Below are 18185 nucleotides of genomic sequence, written 5' to 3' on the forward strand. Positions count from 1 at the left end.
CAGGGTTCCCTACACATCCCTTTTGCTATAATAAAATCGTAATTGTACGTAGAGAGCTTTCCTGCGCTTGTCCTGAGTCGTCCTAGCAAGTTATTATAGAAGCGCTTGAATTTGTAGCCAGTCGGTCAGAAGTGAGGCCCTGGGAACCCCAAGCTGGTGTCTGAAGTCCTGGGGGGCAGTGCCTTTAGCCTGTGAATTTTGGGTGCTTGGTTTGAGAACTCATTGGAACACGTACAAGGCTTCTCCTGTTACCTGTGACATCAGCCTATTATGACACTAGGATGCAAACTATACTGGAAAATCTATTTAGATTTTCTGTAAAACTTCTGTAATTTTCTTTCCTAGGATGTAAATTACACTGGAAAATTATTTAGGAATTCTGTCATTTCCTTTCCTAATCAGAACTCCTTCATATTCCATGGGTCATGTCAATGCCCTTAGACTTCTGGAAATATCCAGCTTGAAACAATTACCATATATGTCATACGACTGCTTGGGTAGTGGCTATTTAGAAGTTCAGTGGGAAGTTGGCTAGAGGGATGAGGCAGTTCCTGTTTGTAAGCAGCCAACTTGAAATTGTTACATGAGAAGTGATGAACTATAATGCCTGGCATCTTGGTGTGGCTAGTTTTTGATAATTTAATGATACATTCTGATAACTGTGAACAGCTTTTATAAGTTTACTGAGTATGTACTGTTACATATTGAAATATGTTAAGAAATTAGAATTACATTAGAGGTTCATGGGGAGACAATTTTCCAAAATGATCCATTAAATCCTGAAACATGTGGATGATGAAGAGGTCCAAAAAAAAAAAAAAACTACAAAAAAAAGTTTGAGAAAGTGGGGGGCAGAAAATGCTACCAGATTTCTTAAGAGAAAGACTTGGTCTATGGCACAAAGCTGAAGTGTGACAATATGGAGGCTTATGATTCCAGAGGTCCAGTGTGCAATGTAAAAACACTGTAATTTAACTATACTTCAATCTAAAAAAAAGAAAAACAAGACCCTTTCCAGTGAAGCAAGTATGTAACATTCCTGAATGCATCAAATGTGAAGCAACATGTAGACCTGAGAAGGGAGATGGACAAATGAAGGCAGACTGGTGACTCTCAGAATTCAGGGCCTCATCCATCATGTCTGCAGATAAGCTTCTCTGCTTCATTTTTCAGGCAGAGGGGGAATATATACATTTACATTTCGTATGAATATCTAATATGTTTAAATGGGTAGAAATGAGGAATATTCAAATTAAAGAGAAAGGAAAGAAGAGGAGGGAAAGGAAAAGGCGGTTAGAAAGTGAAGTGAACAAAGCAAATCTGAGCGAGGGCAGGAGAACGGAGGGCCATGGAGAGGCTGGGGATCTGGAGGATGAAGCGCACTTCATGGATGAGGAAGGCTGGGGTCACAGATCAGGAGGAACTGGGAGGAGAGCTTCCTCACCCCTGCTCCAAACAATAGTAAGTTTGAGAGTAATTTCTTCACCCAAGAAGTATGTATTAGGCACCTATCACACAGAAGGGCCATCAGAGGCTTTGAACAGAGACAGCAAATACAACTGCCCAAATTCTTACTTTTACAGGGAGACAGATGATGAACAAGGAAATAAAGACAGGTTACTGGGTCAGGAGGTGATAACTGCTTAGACACAAATTAAGACAGGGTTAAGGCATGGAGAATGGGAAGAAGATGGGACAGTAAATCGGGCAGACACAGAAGGGCTGTCTGATGAGATGAGATCTGAGCAAAGACCTGAGTGAGTAAGGGAGTGGCTGGGGGCCTGGACACGGAGGCAGAGAGCAAGTCGAAGGCCAGGAAACAGAAGAGAACACTCCAAAAGGGCCAGGATGGCAGGGATGATGTAAGCAAGGGTAAAAGGCCGGGTGATCAAAGAGGAACTTGGTGAGGAAGCCAGGTCAGGTAGGGTCCTGCAGTCCACTGGAAGGTCTTGGAGTGAGATGGGAAGCCTTGGGACGGTTTCGAGCAGAGACATGGCATAGTCTTACCTGCTTTGTAAAGAACCAGTCTGGCTACCATATGAGATTATAGGAGTGCAAGGGTGGAAGCGTGGAGACAAGTGTGGAGGCTGCTGTCACAGGCAAGAGACAATGGCATGGATGTGGAGAGAAGCAGATTAACTAATACCTGAAGTAACAGCTGACTGGATCTCACTGGAATGCCCATTTCTTTGGGTTTCCCTCTCCACTGTCCACAGTTTTCCTTCTGTCTCCAACTGGGATACCATATCTGCTTTGAAGGGAACATGTCCTAGGAAAAGCCAGATTTATATATTTAAGGTGAACACACAGCTAAAAGAGATCTTTGTCCAAATTCTATAACCCTTGAGTGATATTTCAAAAACTTTTTGATCACAAACTGTAATAAGAAATAAATTTAGGGAACTATACTCAATGTTTTGTAATAACCTACAAGAGAAAAGAAACTGAAAAAGAATATGTATATACAACTGCATCACTTTGCTATACACCTGAAAATAACACAACACTGTATTAATGTATCAACTATACTTCAATTTAAAAGAAAAAAGAAAGAGAAATGTAACCTAGTTCACGACTATATGTAGATAAAATCAGATTTAGCCAATGTCTGTTTTTATCATATTTCCCACATTGTCACACTACTTAATGCAAATGGTCATGGGTTTTGCTGCAATGTGAGTGGCTCTTGATAAGGAACTCTGACAGTTTCTATTCTTATTCTATTTTACTGAAAAAAAACAAAAATAATCCCAATGCAATGACCTAAGGTGACTCCATGATCCACCAAAATATTTGACAAGGTATAGAAGCTAAGCTGCGCATTTCTAGTTCATCTAAAACAGGGTTTTTCAACTGAGGCACTAGTGATATTCTGGACTGGCTATTCTGTGTGGTGGGGGGTGTGTTGTGTACTGGAGGAGGTTTATCCACATCGCCAGCCACCAGATGCCAGTATCACCCCTCCCTCAGCTGTGAGAATCAAAACTATCTCCAGACATCACTAAACATCCCCAGGGACGCAAAATCACCCCTGGACAGAATTTTGCCCAAGTAGACAGGGACCAGAGAAACCTGTGAGTTAGAAACATCTCTGTCTTCCAGGTCAGGGAACCATTTCAAAAGGTCCAAAGTGGACAAAGAAATGACAATCCACTCCAGAATTCTTGCCTGGGAAATCCCATGGACAGAGGAGCCTGGTGGGCTATAGTTTGTGAGGGTCACAAAAGAGCTGGACGTGACTTAGCAACTAAACCACAACAAAATAGTAACTATAAAACTAACCTTCAGTTTAAAAAAAAAATGGCTAAAAGGTCCAACCCTTCAAACAAAGAAGGATCAGAGACTCTCATGGGGGATGAGGTTCAGGGTCAGAGGTCGCCCGTCCTCACCGACTGAGACCAAGTTCCGGAAGTTCTCCACCATCACATCCTGGTACAGCTTCCTCTGGGCCGAGTCCAGCAATCCCAGCTCCTCCTCAGTGAAGACCACAGCCACATCCTTGAAGGTCACGGCCTCCTACAACATCAAACACATGTCAACTCAATCTTACAACCTCCACTAGAAGGACAGGCATCAAGCAGGATAAAGAAGATGAACCCCCAAAACGGTTACTGATTTGGAGCGACTCCAGGCAGTTTTCAGTCCCAACACTTGTCTCTCTCTCTCAGTCACAATGCTGTCACCTCCCTACCGCCCCACTCCATCACTGTTTTTAATGTCTGCAAAGTTCACAGGCCTTCAGCAACCCTCCAGGACAGGTACACAGCTTCTGGTCTGTGCTTTAAAGGCATGAGCCACATCCAGAAACTGCTGCACGCACAGCTGGTGAAGGCATAGGCTAGGTTCACACTTCAAGGCTTTAATTACAGGACACTGGGCAAATTCCCTCACTCTCACTATCTTAATTTCCTCTCTATAATCATATCTAAATCACAAGATGTTTGAAAGGATCACATTAGCGAATACATGTAAATCACTTACACTGGTGCCTGGAACATGATAAGTGCTCAGTAAATTTGAACAAGCAGTTTTATTATAATCTCTTTCATTTCATTTTGTGACCGTACAGTACAGTATTCCTTAGAACTGGTGATTTAGCTTTATTCAATTCAAATAAAGTATAATTAGTTACAGATATTTACTTATCATCAATGCTGTAAAGATCCTTTTTCAGAGACCTTAGCCAAGAAGTAGTATTTGCAAAATCAAAGAATATGCACTTTAAAATATTTGAAAGTGTAATGGCAGGTTTCCCTCTCAAAAGGTTTTCCCGATTCACCTTTCACATGAAGGAGTACAAATGTTTCTGAATCTCTAGACAGGTTAATTAGAACCTAAAGCCTTGTTGGGAAAGACTGAAGTCAGGAGGAGAAGGGGATGACAGAGGAGGAGAACAGGACGACAGAGGATGAGATGGTTGGATGGCATCACCGACTCAATGGACATGAATTTGGGCAAACTCCGGGAGTTGGTGATGGACAGGGAGGCCTGGTGTGCTGCAGTTCATGGGGTCACAAAGAGTTGGACGGACTGAACTGAACTGAAAGCCTTAAAAAACAAAACAAAACAAATTCAAGAATCTAAGTGAAATAAATAAATAGAAAGATTTATCAACATTTTCACACAGTTATTATCATCATTATTTTCTTCATAAATCTACTTTCGTTTTTTTTTTGACACATCTATTAATTTCTTTTGCTCATATTCCAACTGGGTCTTAGTTTGTCTTGCTAATTTTTTTAAGAATTAGAGATATTAAACCTTTATCTAATGTTTACACGTACACCTCACTGGACTTCCCTGGTGGTCCAGTGGTTAAGAGTCTGCCTCCCAATGCAGGGCACAGGGGTTCAATCCCTGGTCTGGGAAGATTCTATATGCCGTGGGGCAACTAAGCCCACACACTACAAGCAGAGAGTAGCCCCCTCTTGCCACAACTAGAGAAAGCCAGTGTGTAGCAACAAAGACCTATACAGCCAATAAATCAACAACACACTAAAATTCTAAATAAATAAATAAATAAGTATATCCCATCAGTTCTAATATTGCAAATATATAGTTGTGAATGCCTATGAAAAAGGAAAATGAGAAAGTGAAAACAGCTAGTTTGTAAGCAGGGTAGCAGTATAAATTATGTTTGTCTATTTTAAGTTTCCCTAATGTTTTCAAAGATTGCTTTGTGAAACAAAGATGATAAAACAAACAAAACACACAGCCTAGCACACAACATGCACTCAAGATGTGTTGTGTTCATTAAGCTTTCCAAGGAAGATTAGGGACAAAGATGTCCCTAACCTCTGAGAAATAAAATCCTTAGAAGACAGAAAGCAATGCCTTACTTACCTGAGACTCGGTCATTTTCTCATGTTCCTTCTGGGGAAACTCAGAGTCCTGAGAAGGCATAACTGGGGAAGGACAAAGAAGCCATGAGATGCAGGCCACGGCTTTCATGACCCCATGTGGGTCTTTGCAGAAATTATGCATGAACACGCATGCTCCAAGGCAGATACGCCCCCATAGCTTGGTAAGCAGGGCTTGGAGTAGACTGCAGCTACTAACAAGACTGTCAGCCAGCAGCCACTGGACAAAGAACAACCTGCACAACCAAACACAGTTTCCCTACTGTGAAGATTGCTGATCCTACTGTACACAAAACAAAAAGACAACCTATGGAATGGGAGGAAATGTCTGCAAATGATGCGACCGATGAGGAATTAATTTCCAAAATATACAAACAGCTCATACAGCTTAATATCAAAAATGCAAACAATAGGGGGACTTCCCTGGAGGTCCAGTGATTAGGATTCCAGGCTCTCACTGCCATGGCCCAGGTTCAATCCCTGGTTGGGAAACCAAAATCCCTGCAAGCTGTGAGGTACAGCCCAAAATACAAAATAAAATAAAAATAAATTTCCAAAAAAGCAAACAACCCAATCAAAAAAACGGGCAGAAGACCTAAATAGACATCTCCAAAGAAGATATACAGGTGGCCAAAAGGCACATGCTAAGATGCTCATCATCACTAATTATTAGAGAAATGCAAATCAAAACCACAATGAGGTACCACCTCACACTAGTCAGAATGTCCATCATTAAAAAGTCTACAAATAATAAATGCTGGAGAGGGTGTAGAGAAAAGGAAACCCACTTACACTACTGGTGACAATGTACACTAGTGAAGCCACTACCGAAAACAGTACACAGATTTCTCAAAAAACTAAAAGCAGAGTTGCCATATAACCCAGCCATTCCACTCCTGGGCATATACTCAGATAAAATTATAATTCGAAAAGATACAAGCACCCCAATGTTCACAGCAGCACTATCCACAACAGCCAAGACATGGAAACAACCTAAATATCCACTGACAGATGAATGGATAAATTACATGTGGTGTATACATATGCAAAGGAATATTACTCGGCCATTAAAAAGAACAAAATAATGCCATTTGCAGCAACGTGGATGCGCCTAGAGATTATTATACTAAACGACGCCAAAAAGAAAAAGTTAAATACGATATGACATTACTTATATGTGGAATCTAAAGTATAACACACATCCATGAAACAGAAACAGACTCACAGATAAAAAGAACAAACTGTTGTTGGGGGTGGGGGGCATTGGACGAGGAGAGGATTGGGAGTTCGGGATTAGTAGATGCAAACTATTATGCACAGAATGGATAAGCAATATCCTACTGTGTAGCACTGGGAACTGTATTCAATATTTGGTAATAATCACAATAAAAAGAATATAACCGAGTCACTTTGCTATACAGCAGAAATTAACAATAACTATACAACAAGTATAGTAAATCAACTATACTTAAAAAATATTTTTTAATATTTAAAACCTAAAGTAAATGTTTTATATCGTTATAATATTTATTTCAAAAACATATGTATTTATAGTAGAAATACACACGTACATATTAACAAGCATATTAAACATTCTCAGATGTATTCAATAGATAACTGAACGTTTTCCTAGTGGTAAGGAAACCTGATTAACTGAAAACAGATGACCGACCAAGAAAGACCTTTCATTAGTAAGTACCTGCGGCTATGCTCTGAGGAGCCAGGAAGTCCTTGCTTTCCCCCCTTTCCGGATTCAGGACGGGCGACGAAAACGATGCGGTGGGACAGAATGACTGTGTCCGTCTCACGTTTCCTGTATAAACTGCAGCGGACATTCCGAGGCACTAGCGCGGGGTGACTCAGTGCTTCCTACAGAAACAGATCAGTCAAACCTCGGAAGGAGCTGTCTCCGGACAGAAAGGCCACGCCATCGCTCCTGGGTGTCTTCCCTGGGGAATCCAGTCAAAACGATGCTCCTGGGAAAATGAACTGCATCAATAGCAAAAGGTAACCCGTTAGGTGCCGCCAGTATTCGAAGCTGCTGACACGTGTGATCTTACTTGAATCTAATCACAACCCTAACCAGTAGTGACCAAATCTCTCGCAATCTTACAGAGGATAAAAGTAGGGGCAGTGATAATCAACAGATCGCCATATATCGTAAGGATAGAAGTAGCACCGCTGCTTGGCAAGCCAGGGAGGACAGCAGAGGGATTCCACACTTCTGCTCTCCGCTTCTCGGCTTCCGCCGGCGGCCACGATCTCTCCATACTAAGACAGATGGCCAGGTAGTGACTCGTACCACGCTCAAGCCAGAAAAGCTCGGAGGGGTCGAGGGGCGCAGGGATAACTCACCTCCCAAGCCGAAAGAAATGGTGGCAGCTGCGCTTTCCCGGAGCGGAAGAGCCTCTGACTACACAGAGCTCCGGAACTACATTTCCCAAAAGCCCTGGAGAACAAGAGTAGCAACCCCTCATTTCCGGATAGAGTTCGGGGTTGGGGTGGAGGATGGAGAGGGGGCGGGGTAGGGCGGCGAAATACATTTCCTGGGACCCCAAGTGGAGGAAGGGCCATGCCCGCCCCTTTGGAGCTTTAACCCCAGACTCTCGGGAGTTCTCGGCCAAAGATTTCCAGAATATTCCTTCATGCTGTCCTGTTAGTGCCAACCTAAAGCAGTTCTCTGACGCCAGTTGAGCTTTGCTTTATCTCATTGATAGAACATAACAAATATTTGAAGAGTCAGAATCTTAATAAAAAGAACTGTAAGAAACATATCAATGCAGTAGGACTGTAACCACTCTACCAGAAAAAAACAAATGGGGCGGGGGGAGGATGATAGCTTTAAAATGTAGTTTTAACGTTTTTAGATATGCATGAAAGACCCCAAAGTGCAATGGGGGAAGATCATCGATTTCTACTATTGTTAACAGAAAAGTCAAATAATTCAGAACTTGGCTGCTGAGGACAACTAGACATGAAGTGGAAAGACAAGTTTCGTAGCCTGTTTGATCAATTTCTCAGTGCAATCAGGGCCTTTGTACTCAATCCTCAGAGTTGCTAAATTTGAAAGATGAAAACATTATTGTTAGTTAGCTGTTTAGTGGCCTCAGTCGTGTCCAACTCTTGGCCACCCCATGGACTGCAAGCCTACCAGGCTCGCCTGTCAAGGGGATCTCACAGGCAAGAATATTGGAGTGAGTTGCCATTCCCTTCTCCAGGGGATCTTCCACCACCCAGGAATCAAACCGGGGTTTCCTACACTGAAGGCAGATTCTTTACCATCTGAGCCACCAGGGAAGCTCCTAGCTGTTAAGTCTTGGGCAAATAAGATAAACTCACTAAAAGTAATTTAATTTTTCAAAAGCTGGAAGAAGAATTTTCCTTGTCCAAAGGACAACTAGACATGGAGTGGAAAGGCAAATTTCATAGACTGTGTGATCAATTTCTCGATGCAATCAGGGCCACTGTAACCAGAGAGTTACTGAATTTGAACTTTTCCTGTCCTTTTTCTTATAGCAATTGCATAAAAAAAAACCCAGTGCTTTTGGATCCTTTCTCTAACCTTCCGATATGCATGAAAATTTTGTAAGACGCTAAGTAAGCTCTGAAGATCACAACAAACTGTAAATTTCTTAAAGAGAAGGGAATACCAGACCACCTTACCTGCCTCCTGAGAAACCTGTATGCAGGTTAAGAAGCAACAGTTAGAACCGGACATGGAACAACGGACTGGCTCAAAATTGGGAAAGGAGTAGTCAAGGCGGTATATATTGTCACCCTGATTATTTAACTTAAATGCAGAGTACATCATACAAAATGCCAGGCTGGATAAAGCACAGGAGTTTGAGCAGGCTGCGGGAGTTGGTGATGGACAGGGAAGCCTGGCATGCTGCAGTCCTCGGGGTCGCAAAGAGCCGGACAACGAGTGAGCAACTGAACTGAATGACACTACTTTAATAATGCGGATAATGAGACCAGGACAGGGTAAGTAACTACCACAAAATTATACCCCTAGGAAGTGGCAGAACTGGCTGGTAGTTGAGGGAGGCCAGTTGAAGCGCCGGGAGACCTTCAAACCAGACGACCAGCGACTGGGCAGTCCCCAAGTTGGGGCTACAGGAACTTCTCTAAACTGGAGGCTCACCGGAGGGGAACACAAACTCTGCAGCCGGACGTGGTTTCTCTTACTCTCTCTGAGGACGAGGGTCAGAGACTCACTGGCTTCACCACCAAGATTAGCCGGGCCCCGGGAACTGAAGACACTTCTACCCGAAGGGAAAATGGGAAGTAGCCAGTCCCTCCTACAACGAAAGCACCGCCTATCTACTAGAGACAGCCAGTGGACCACTTCCCAGAATGCTCCAGCAGTCCAAAACGGAAGTGCTCTGTGCTACGCGGACCTCAGACTACACGTCCCAGAATGCCCTAGAGAAATGACTGCCACGGCCCGCCCCCTGAAGTGGAAATACTTCTGAATACCCTGAACTTCTGGGTATGTATTCTAGAATGCCAGCGCGGAGTTTGGCGAAATTGTTGCGTTTGGGGCTACTATTGCCTTTCTTGAGAATCCCAATCATTATAGTGTTGAAAATTGAGCATCACTTTAGCCACGTTCAAGGGGCTTGAGAGGAGGTTGGGGTAGGGAAGAGAAGTCAGTAGTAAAATTTTAAAGAACTGCCCTATAGGAATAAGTACATAGGGTAATGAATCACCTTTGCTGGAGACTAAAACCAAACTCTAAATCACCTCAATTACTTGAAATCGGATTAGCCTGAATCTTTTCTGTTAGTATCTTCAAGCACTTAAGTCCCGGCTTCCCTGGTGGCTCAGATGGTAAAGAATCTGCCCGCAAAGCGGGAGACCCAGGTTCGACCCCTGGATTGGGAAAATCCCCTTCAGAAGGAAATGGCAACCGACTCCAGTATTCTTGCCTAGAGAATTTTCCATAGACAGAGGAGCCTGGCGGGCTACAGTCAGTCCATGGGGTCGCAAAGAGTCAGTCGGACACGACTGAGCTACTGACACTCAAGCACTTAAAGGGAACAAATGACAATTCTCTCTAGGGAAGATAACATTATCCAAGGTTCCAAATTACTCCTATAATTTAAAAATTAATATAGGGCAAAGTAGTCCTTAAAGAAAAAAGCATTATAAAATATATCAAAAAAGTTTATAAATGTCAAACTACCAAGAATGGGTTCACATAAATTATAAAGCAAACTTGGAAAAGCAAAACTGACAGAACCACAAGGAGAAAAATTCACTATCAGAATGGGAATTTTTAATACGTAATTAGGAAGAAGTGTGGGATTTTGAAAGCATATACTAGTACATAAGCTAATTATTAAAATGAAAAAAAACTCCTTGGTAATTTAAAAAATAACAAAAAATACAGTAAGTAGATGGAAGCAAATGAAGAGATCTATGAAACAGAAAACAAACAAGGACTTCCCTGGATGGGGAACGAAGATCCCATATGCAGAGAGGTGTGGCAAAAAAAAAAAAAAGAACAACACTTTAAAGGCAGTAGTTTTCCAGCCCTTGACTTAACTCACTAAACTATACAAATTACCTTGAGAGTTGGTGAGCTATTTTGATATCTACTCAAAACAAACTATAACATCTAGTGCAATTTGAGGTAGCATGGACTTTCATACTCATATGAAGGTGTGGTCTAGGAAATGAATCTGGGAAACCTGCCTCTCGAGTTATATACATACTCATTTTTGCTGAGTGAAGTTCTTTAACCAAACAAGTGTTAAACATCAGTGAAAAATGAACTAAGAACTAGGAAATGGTATTCAAACCTCAACAAGTTGTTCCCATCATGCTTTGTTCTTTCCCTAAGCACATCTTTTCCTTAGGGAAATCTTTGATGAATTTTACCCCCAAGACTTACATATATTGACTCTTTATCTTCAGGTTTGCCCAATCAGTGTTACCTTGGTAAACAATTAAAACACTCATTTTGTAAATTCCTTCCACCCCATAGCTCAAGGTTCTTTGCGTTTTACAGTACCTGGAATGAACCAGTTACTTTCTTAATCAAATCAAGCACTTGAAAGGAAAAGCCAGTAGTCTGGATTATCCATCCATCAGCCCAGTAAGGAACAGAACTAAGATGTATAAATTTCTACTGTTGGAATTAAAATAATCTTCTGTGCTGCATGGATTTATGCCTAAACTTCATTAGTTACAAAAATATATAGTTATACTAGCTGATATTCTTCGGAGAAGGCAATGGCACCCCACTCCAGTACTCTTGCCTGGAAAATACCATGGACAGAGGAGCCTGATAGACTGCAGTCCATGGGGTCGCTGAGTCGGACACTACTGGGCGACTTCACTTTCACTTTTGTGCATTGGAGAAGGAAATGGCAACCCACTCCAGTGTTCTTGCCTGGAGAATCCCAGGGACCGGGGAGCCTGGTGGGCTGCCGTCTATCGGGTCACACAGAATTGGACACGACTGAAGCAACTTAGCAGCAGTAGCAGCTAGTATTCTGTATCTTTGAACAACCATATACATTTCTTTTTATAATTGATTCCCAGAGTTCTATTCCTTAACTTGGGCTATATATACCACATGTTCTTACTGTGAGGAATTAGTATGTTTAGTAATTTTCTACATTTTACATAGTTTTTACTACCTACAGTACTATAAACATCATAGTATTTTACTGTAAAATTGATGCTTAATGAAAAATTTAAAATATGGAATCTAAAATGTGGAAACTCTCTGAAATTCCTGTCACTGTTTACATGAGGGTGAATACCCTTTTACAGATGACAGGATGCATTAACACGTTTAAGCTGTGTGATGTCCCTAAACTACATCAGCCTGTTACATGCTTTTGTCCCGAGTCTTGGTCATTTTTCTAGATTTGGTTTCATATACCAAAATGTATTTAAATAAACTAGTGAATATTTATTTCACCTTTACAAAATTTAGCAGCATCCTTGATGTGCTACTCACCTTTTCTACTTGAATCTCTTAATTGTAAGTTCTGCTTCTATGATTTCTGTCATAGAAGTCACATCCTGTATTTTGATATATACCCACCAACTTCTCTTCAAGAAGAAATTTCTCAATCCATCGCTAGGAAAAGTGTGCAAGTCAGTCACTGAATCAATGTATTTGATGAAATGACCAACTTTCAACAAATAATTTTTTTCCTTTTATTTCAGGCCAGGAAGGAGTAGTAATGGAGTAGAGAACTCGATGAAAGTAATCTACTTTATAAACAGCATCTCTTCTCAACTTTGGAAGTCTTGATGAAAGTTAATACTAAGACCTTTGGAAGACTATCACATCAAAGCCTAGATGGAAATGGGGAGAATAAAAAAAACCAATAATCGATTCATTTACCAAGAAATGTTTGTCCTTTGTCACTGTCAATAACTCTGACTCGAAAAAAGAATCAATAGTATGTTTTCTGTACTGCAAGATTAACAATCCATTTTTCAGTAAGTCTATACTGTCACAAGGGCTTCCCTTGTGGCTCAACTGGTACAGGATCCTCCTGCTATGTGGGACACCTGGGTTCAATCCCTGGGTTGGGAAGATCTCCTGGAGAAGGGAAAGGCTACCCACAGTATTCTGGCCTAGAGAATTGCAAAGAGTTGGACATGACTAAGCAACTTTCACTTCACTTCATACTGTCACAAAAAGTAACTGAATTTGTACTGTATAAATCTGACAGAATGCTAGACAAACTCTAAGATGGTAAGATCCAACTGGAAGCAAGGCTAGGCAGACAAGAGGAGCTAATCAAAATGGGATTAATACCTCAGACTGCAGTACTGAGTGGTTTACTTATACTTTTAACTCTTTGTCTCTCTGAATTACTTTTAAGGCCACATTTAATTACCTGTTCTGAATAAAACTTTAAATGAAATTTTGAGGGTGATTGCAATATAATTTATAAAACATTTTTCATTTACTAATTCAACAAAATTGAGCACCTATGAAGTATTATGGGTTTCCCTCATGGCTCAGCTGGTAAAGAATCCACCTGCAATGTGGGAGGCCTGGGTTCAATTTCTAGGTTGGGAAGATATCTTGGAGAAGGGAAAGACTACCCACTCCAGTATCCTGGCCTGGAGAATTACATGGATTATATAGTCCACAGGGTTGCAAAGAGTCAGACATGACTGAGCAACTTTCACATGAAGTATTACTTGGCCATGGTCAGACTATGCAGATACAGAACAAAGTCTCTGCATTCTGGAAAGACTACTGGGCATCGAGAGTTCTAATGGGCATTAGTTTTGACCCGTCCATCATACTTTTGTACAAGGCCTGATAAAGTCATACTAAGTCTTCTCTTCTGAGTAGTATAAGGTCAAAGTTGAACTGAAGCCCTTACTATAACCCTTATAAGGGATCTCTGTTATGTGGCATCCTGACTACCGGGACATGTTGAGCTATGGTTAAAACGCTGACTTTTTAATGAAACAAATGATTTTTTTTTTCTTTTGAACTTAACTGGAAGAATTCACATGACACTTGAGTTTTTAAAAAATTATTTTATAGAACTTTTTTCCTAAGTTGACTCTCTGATGGTCTTACCACCCCTATGACTTTTATAGGATTTATCAGCAGCATGGATTCTTTGATGAATTGTTAGATTGGAGCGCCAACTGAAGCTCTTACCACACGTCTCACACTTGTAAGGTTTCTCCCCTGTGTGGACTCTCTGATGAGACTGCAGTTGTGAAGACCGACTGAAGACTTTACCACACACATCACATCTGTAGGGCTTCTCTCCAGTGTGGACACTCTGATGAAGCTGAAGACTTGAGGCCTGACTGAAGTGCTTCCCACACTCCCCACACTTATATGGTTTCTCTCCTGTGTGGACCCTCTGATGCATGTCGAGGTTCAGGCTCCACTTAAAGCCCTTCCCACACTCCTCACATTTGTATGGCTTTTCTCCAGTATGGACTTTTTGGTGGGCTTGAAGGTGTGAACTCCGACCAAAGCTCTTGCCACATTCTTCACATTTGAATGGCTTTTCTCCACTGTGGACTCTCTGATGGGCCAGGAGATTTGAGGCCTGCCTGAAGACTTTTCCACACTCCTCACAATTGTACGGTTTCTCTCCAGTGTGGATCCTGCAGTGAATTTTAAGATCTGCTCTACGACTGAATCCCTTCCCACACTCTTCGCATTTGTATGGTTTCTCACCAGTATGGATCAGCTGGTGGATCTGAAGTCGTGAACTCTGATTGAAGCCCTGCCCACACTCCTCGCATTTGTAGGGTTTCTCTACACTGTGGGCCTTCTGATGGATTTGAAGATAGGAACTCTGACTGAAGCCCTTCCCACACACTTCACATTTATAGGGTTTTTCTCCTGTGTGGACGACCAGATGAACTTGATAATGGGAGTTCCTCCTGAAGTTCTTCCCACACTCCTCACATTTGTATGGTTTCTCCCCTGTGTGGACTCTTTGATGTGCCTGAAGATTTGAACTCAGAGTAAAGCCTTTACCACACACATTACATACGTATGACTTCTCTCCAGTGTGGATTCCCTGATGGGCCTGAAGACTTGAAGGCCGACTAAAGCCTTTCCCGCATTCCTCACATTTGTAGGGTTTTTCTCCTGTGTGGACTCTCTGGTGAATGTATAGATTTGAGCTACAAATGAAGCCCTTCCCACACTCCTCACATTTGTACGGTTTCTCTCCCGTATGGACTCTCTGATGGGACTGAAGGTGTGAGTTCCGACTGAAGCTCTTACCACATGCATCACAAATGAATGGTTTCTCCCCGGTGTGGACTCTCTGATGGTCTTGAAGGTGGGAGGCCTGACTGAAGGCCCTGCCACACTCCTCACAAGTGTAAGGTTTCTCTCCCGTGTGGACTTTACAATGAACGGTAAGTGCTGATCGACGACTGAAGCCTTTCCCACATTCCTCACATGTGAATGGTTTCTTTATGCTGTGGACTTTCTGATGAGTTTGCAGTTGTGAGCTCTGATGGAATTCCTTTCCACACTCATCACACACACTGCATTTTTCTATGTGAACTCTCTGATGAATATGAAGAACTGAGCTATAACGGAAGCCTTTTCCACACTCATGGCACATGTGAGACGTCTCTTTTGAGTGTAACTGCTGGTGAAGATCAAAGGTAGAAAGACTGATAAAGGTTCTTTTACATTCATTACACTGGTAAGGTTTTTGTCCTGTGTGAATCATACTATTCTGATCCAATGTGGAAACCTTCGTGCTGTCTTTTCTATAATCATTGTGGCAATAAGACTTTTCATTCTTGTGTACTCCTCGATCATCAAGGTGGAATGAGATCTGACCAATGCTGTCAACATCCTCTTTACACCGACACAGTTTACTTTGCGTGGAAATTTCCAGGTATCTATTCCGATGATTCCGTGACTCAGTCAAGGAACTTTTTCTCCAAGAATCCCGGGCTCTCAAAGATGCAAACCTTGGATTTCCAGTATCACTGGGACCACCTGCTTTCTCATTTAATATATAGTTCTCATCTTCAGAAATTTGAATAGACAGTCCTGCCCCAACCTGGTCGGGGGAATAACCTTGTTTGTGGAGCTGACAACTATTTATCATGGAGTCTTGACATCTGGTTAAGTCATTCGCAATTTGTTGCCAGATTTGCCAGCAGGAAAGCTCTTCATGTAATCCTCTCTCTTGAACAGCCCTCAGCTCACTTTGATTGTTTTCATCTATAATGACAGAGAATTGAGAGATGTGGACAGGTGAAAGCTTTGTTCAAAGAGTCAAGATTTCACACTTAAGACACAGTATGAGACTTGAATGAACCCCAGCATGGTTTGACTTATCTTTTTCCCCACAAATAAAGTTCTCAGGTTTGTATACTGACAGAAACCAAGAGATGGTCCATTAAAGTCTCAAATACTTAACAGTAATGAAACCCATTTAAAACAAAATGCTATCTGAGATACTATTTATAGCATCTTTCAAAAATTACATGTCGCTCCTATCACAGTACAGTATCAAGAAAGACTAGCATTTTGTTGTGCTCACAGGTTTCACAATGTCTGGCAGTTAGTTAGTCAGGGCTCAAGAAAGGCATGTACAGGTGAACCCCAGTTTGATTTCCAGGATGCTTGACAATTTTGAATTCCAGATTATGTCTGAATCAAGTCAGAGAAGCAAAAGAGCTTTCAGAAGGCAGGTGTCTGAAAGAGGAAAAGCACTGGAAAGTACAGCATGCTGAAAAGCTGCACCAGAGGCAGCAGTACATCAAGGGAATTGTGCTGAGAAGGTTCAAGGTGCTAAGAATCAGTGGGGGTGAAAAAAAGCACAAAAACCTATACACTGTTCTGGCTTCTTAGGGCAGTAGACAGCACATCAGTATCATAATCTGAAACCTATACACTGGATCCTTCTGAGGTAGCTTTATAGCCTAATATGGCTCCACACCCCCATAAAGTAAAAATCAACATTTACAGGCTAGGGAAGAATGATGTCTCAGCATGGAAGGGACTTCCCTGGTGGTCCCCAATGCAAGGGTTCCAGGTTTGATCCGTTTGGGAACTAGATCTCACATGATGTAACTAAAGAGTTTACCTGTTGCAACTCAGAGATGCCACATGCCACAACCAAGACCTGGCACAGCCAAATACATAAATAAATATTAAGAAAACAAACAAACTGGCTGCTTACTTACAAAAAAAATAACCATAGCATGGAAAAATTTTGGACATAAATACATTGGCCTTTAACAAAAATGATTTCCAAAGTGAAGAAGGCAGTTTATGAGTGAGGTGGAAATAAATTCCATAGCTTATGATAAGTATGTAGAAGAAGACTAGACACTATCAAAGAATCATCAAAGCAGTCAATGTGAACAATGATCTGAAATCCCTTCTAAAGGATATGTACAAATCCCACACAAGCAAAATGTTTGTAGAGGTAACAACCTAAGATCCATTTCTGGGCTTGGGAAGAAGGAGATGGGATGAAGCTGGGAAAATCTTTTCAGGGCAAGGCTAACTCACCAGTTGGCTATTTTCTGAGACCTTTTCTCCCCGGATATGATGGATAAGGAAATAGAATTCTTTTTTCCTTTTATGAAGAGCTACCTAAGAAGTAGACATAAGAATTGTTCATTCAAAAAAATATTTTCTCCCCAAATGAATATGCTTGGTACTAACGGCTAAAGGAAAGTCACAGGGAAAGCATTTCACTCAGTTTGGTTATAATTACAGGTTCTATGCATGTGTCTGCTCAAGTTGATGAGGGTCAACTTGTATGGAAAGGCAAACACCCACATATATACCATGGGACCTGAGAAGTTAGAATTAAGCTAGGAATTCATTTGAAGACACAAAAACATTTTGCAATATCCCTATTCACTCGGATTTGTTCACCAGCCACTGGCTATTTAAGTGGTAGGCAAATTTCTCTATCCATTGACTCATCCATTTATTCAACAAATATTTAGAGTCCTTGTCATGTACCAAGACTATTCTAAGCACTTAGGCTTGTGAGTAATAAATGGAAAAGACCAAATTCCTCCACTCTGGGGACTTCCCTAGTGGTCCAGTGGCTAAGACTCCACACTCCCAATGCAGGTGGCCTGGGTTTGTTCTCTAGTCAGGGAAATAGATTTCACATGGGCAATGAAGATTGAAAATCCAGCATGCCTCAACCAAGACTGACACAGCCAAATAAAGAAATCAATATTAAAAAACAACAGTGACAAATTTCTCCATTCCTGGAATACCCTCCAGGGGAAGAGAGAGAAGTGAGAAACAGGTGAACCAAAATGTATGTACCTGAGTGACAATCAGTACTCAGAGGTCAAAAAAGG

The 18185-nt window shown here is 41.6% G+C and overlaps 2 protein-coding genes and 1 long non-coding RNA gene across 3 annotated transcripts in view; 1 reads left to right on the forward strand and 2 right to left on the reverse strand.

Moving 5' to 3' along the window:
• The window catches only part of ZNF227 (zinc finger protein 227), a 14264-nt gene extending 4772 nt beyond the window's left edge, over positions 1–9492 (reverse strand). Inside the window, exons 1-5 of the mRNA XM_020893178.2 lie at positions 7716–9492; positions 7060–7349; positions 5344–5405; positions 3390–3516; positions 2147–2269 (exon numbers count right to left, since the gene is read on the reverse strand). Coding sequence (XP_020748837.2) covers positions 2147–2269; positions 3390–3516; positions 5344–5405; positions 7060–7195 — 448 coding nt within the window. The 5' untranslated portion in view covers positions 7196–7349; positions 7716–9492. The remainder of the gene's footprint in view (positions 1–2146; positions 2270–3389; positions 3517–5343; positions 5406–7059; positions 7350–7715) is intronic.
• A 221-nt stretch (positions 9493–9713) lies between these two features.
• LOC139029849 (uncharacterized) lies at positions 9714–13015 on the forward strand. Its single transcript, XR_011482091.1, has 2 exons — positions 9714–9852; positions 12549–13015. It is a non-coding gene; the product is annotated as an uncharacterized lncRNA (long non-coding RNA).
• Positions 13016–13874: 859 nt separating this feature from the next.
• Positions 13875–18185, reverse strand: part of LOC110137025 (zinc finger protein 208-like) — a 34885-nt gene continuing 30574 nt past the window's right edge. The window contains 1 exon segment of the mRNA XM_070451580.1: positions 13875–16071. Coding sequence (XP_070307681.1) covers positions 13907–16071 — 2165 coding nt within the window. The 3' untranslated portion in view covers positions 13875–13906.

Source organism: Odocoileus virginianus, chromosome 20, assembly GCF_023699985.2.
Source record: "Odocoileus virginianus isolate 20LAN1187 ecotype Illinois chromosome 20, Ovbor_1.2, whole genome shotgun sequence".
Taxonomy (NCBI): Eukaryota; Metazoa; Chordata; class Mammalia; order Artiodactyla; family Cervidae; genus Odocoileus; species Odocoileus virginianus.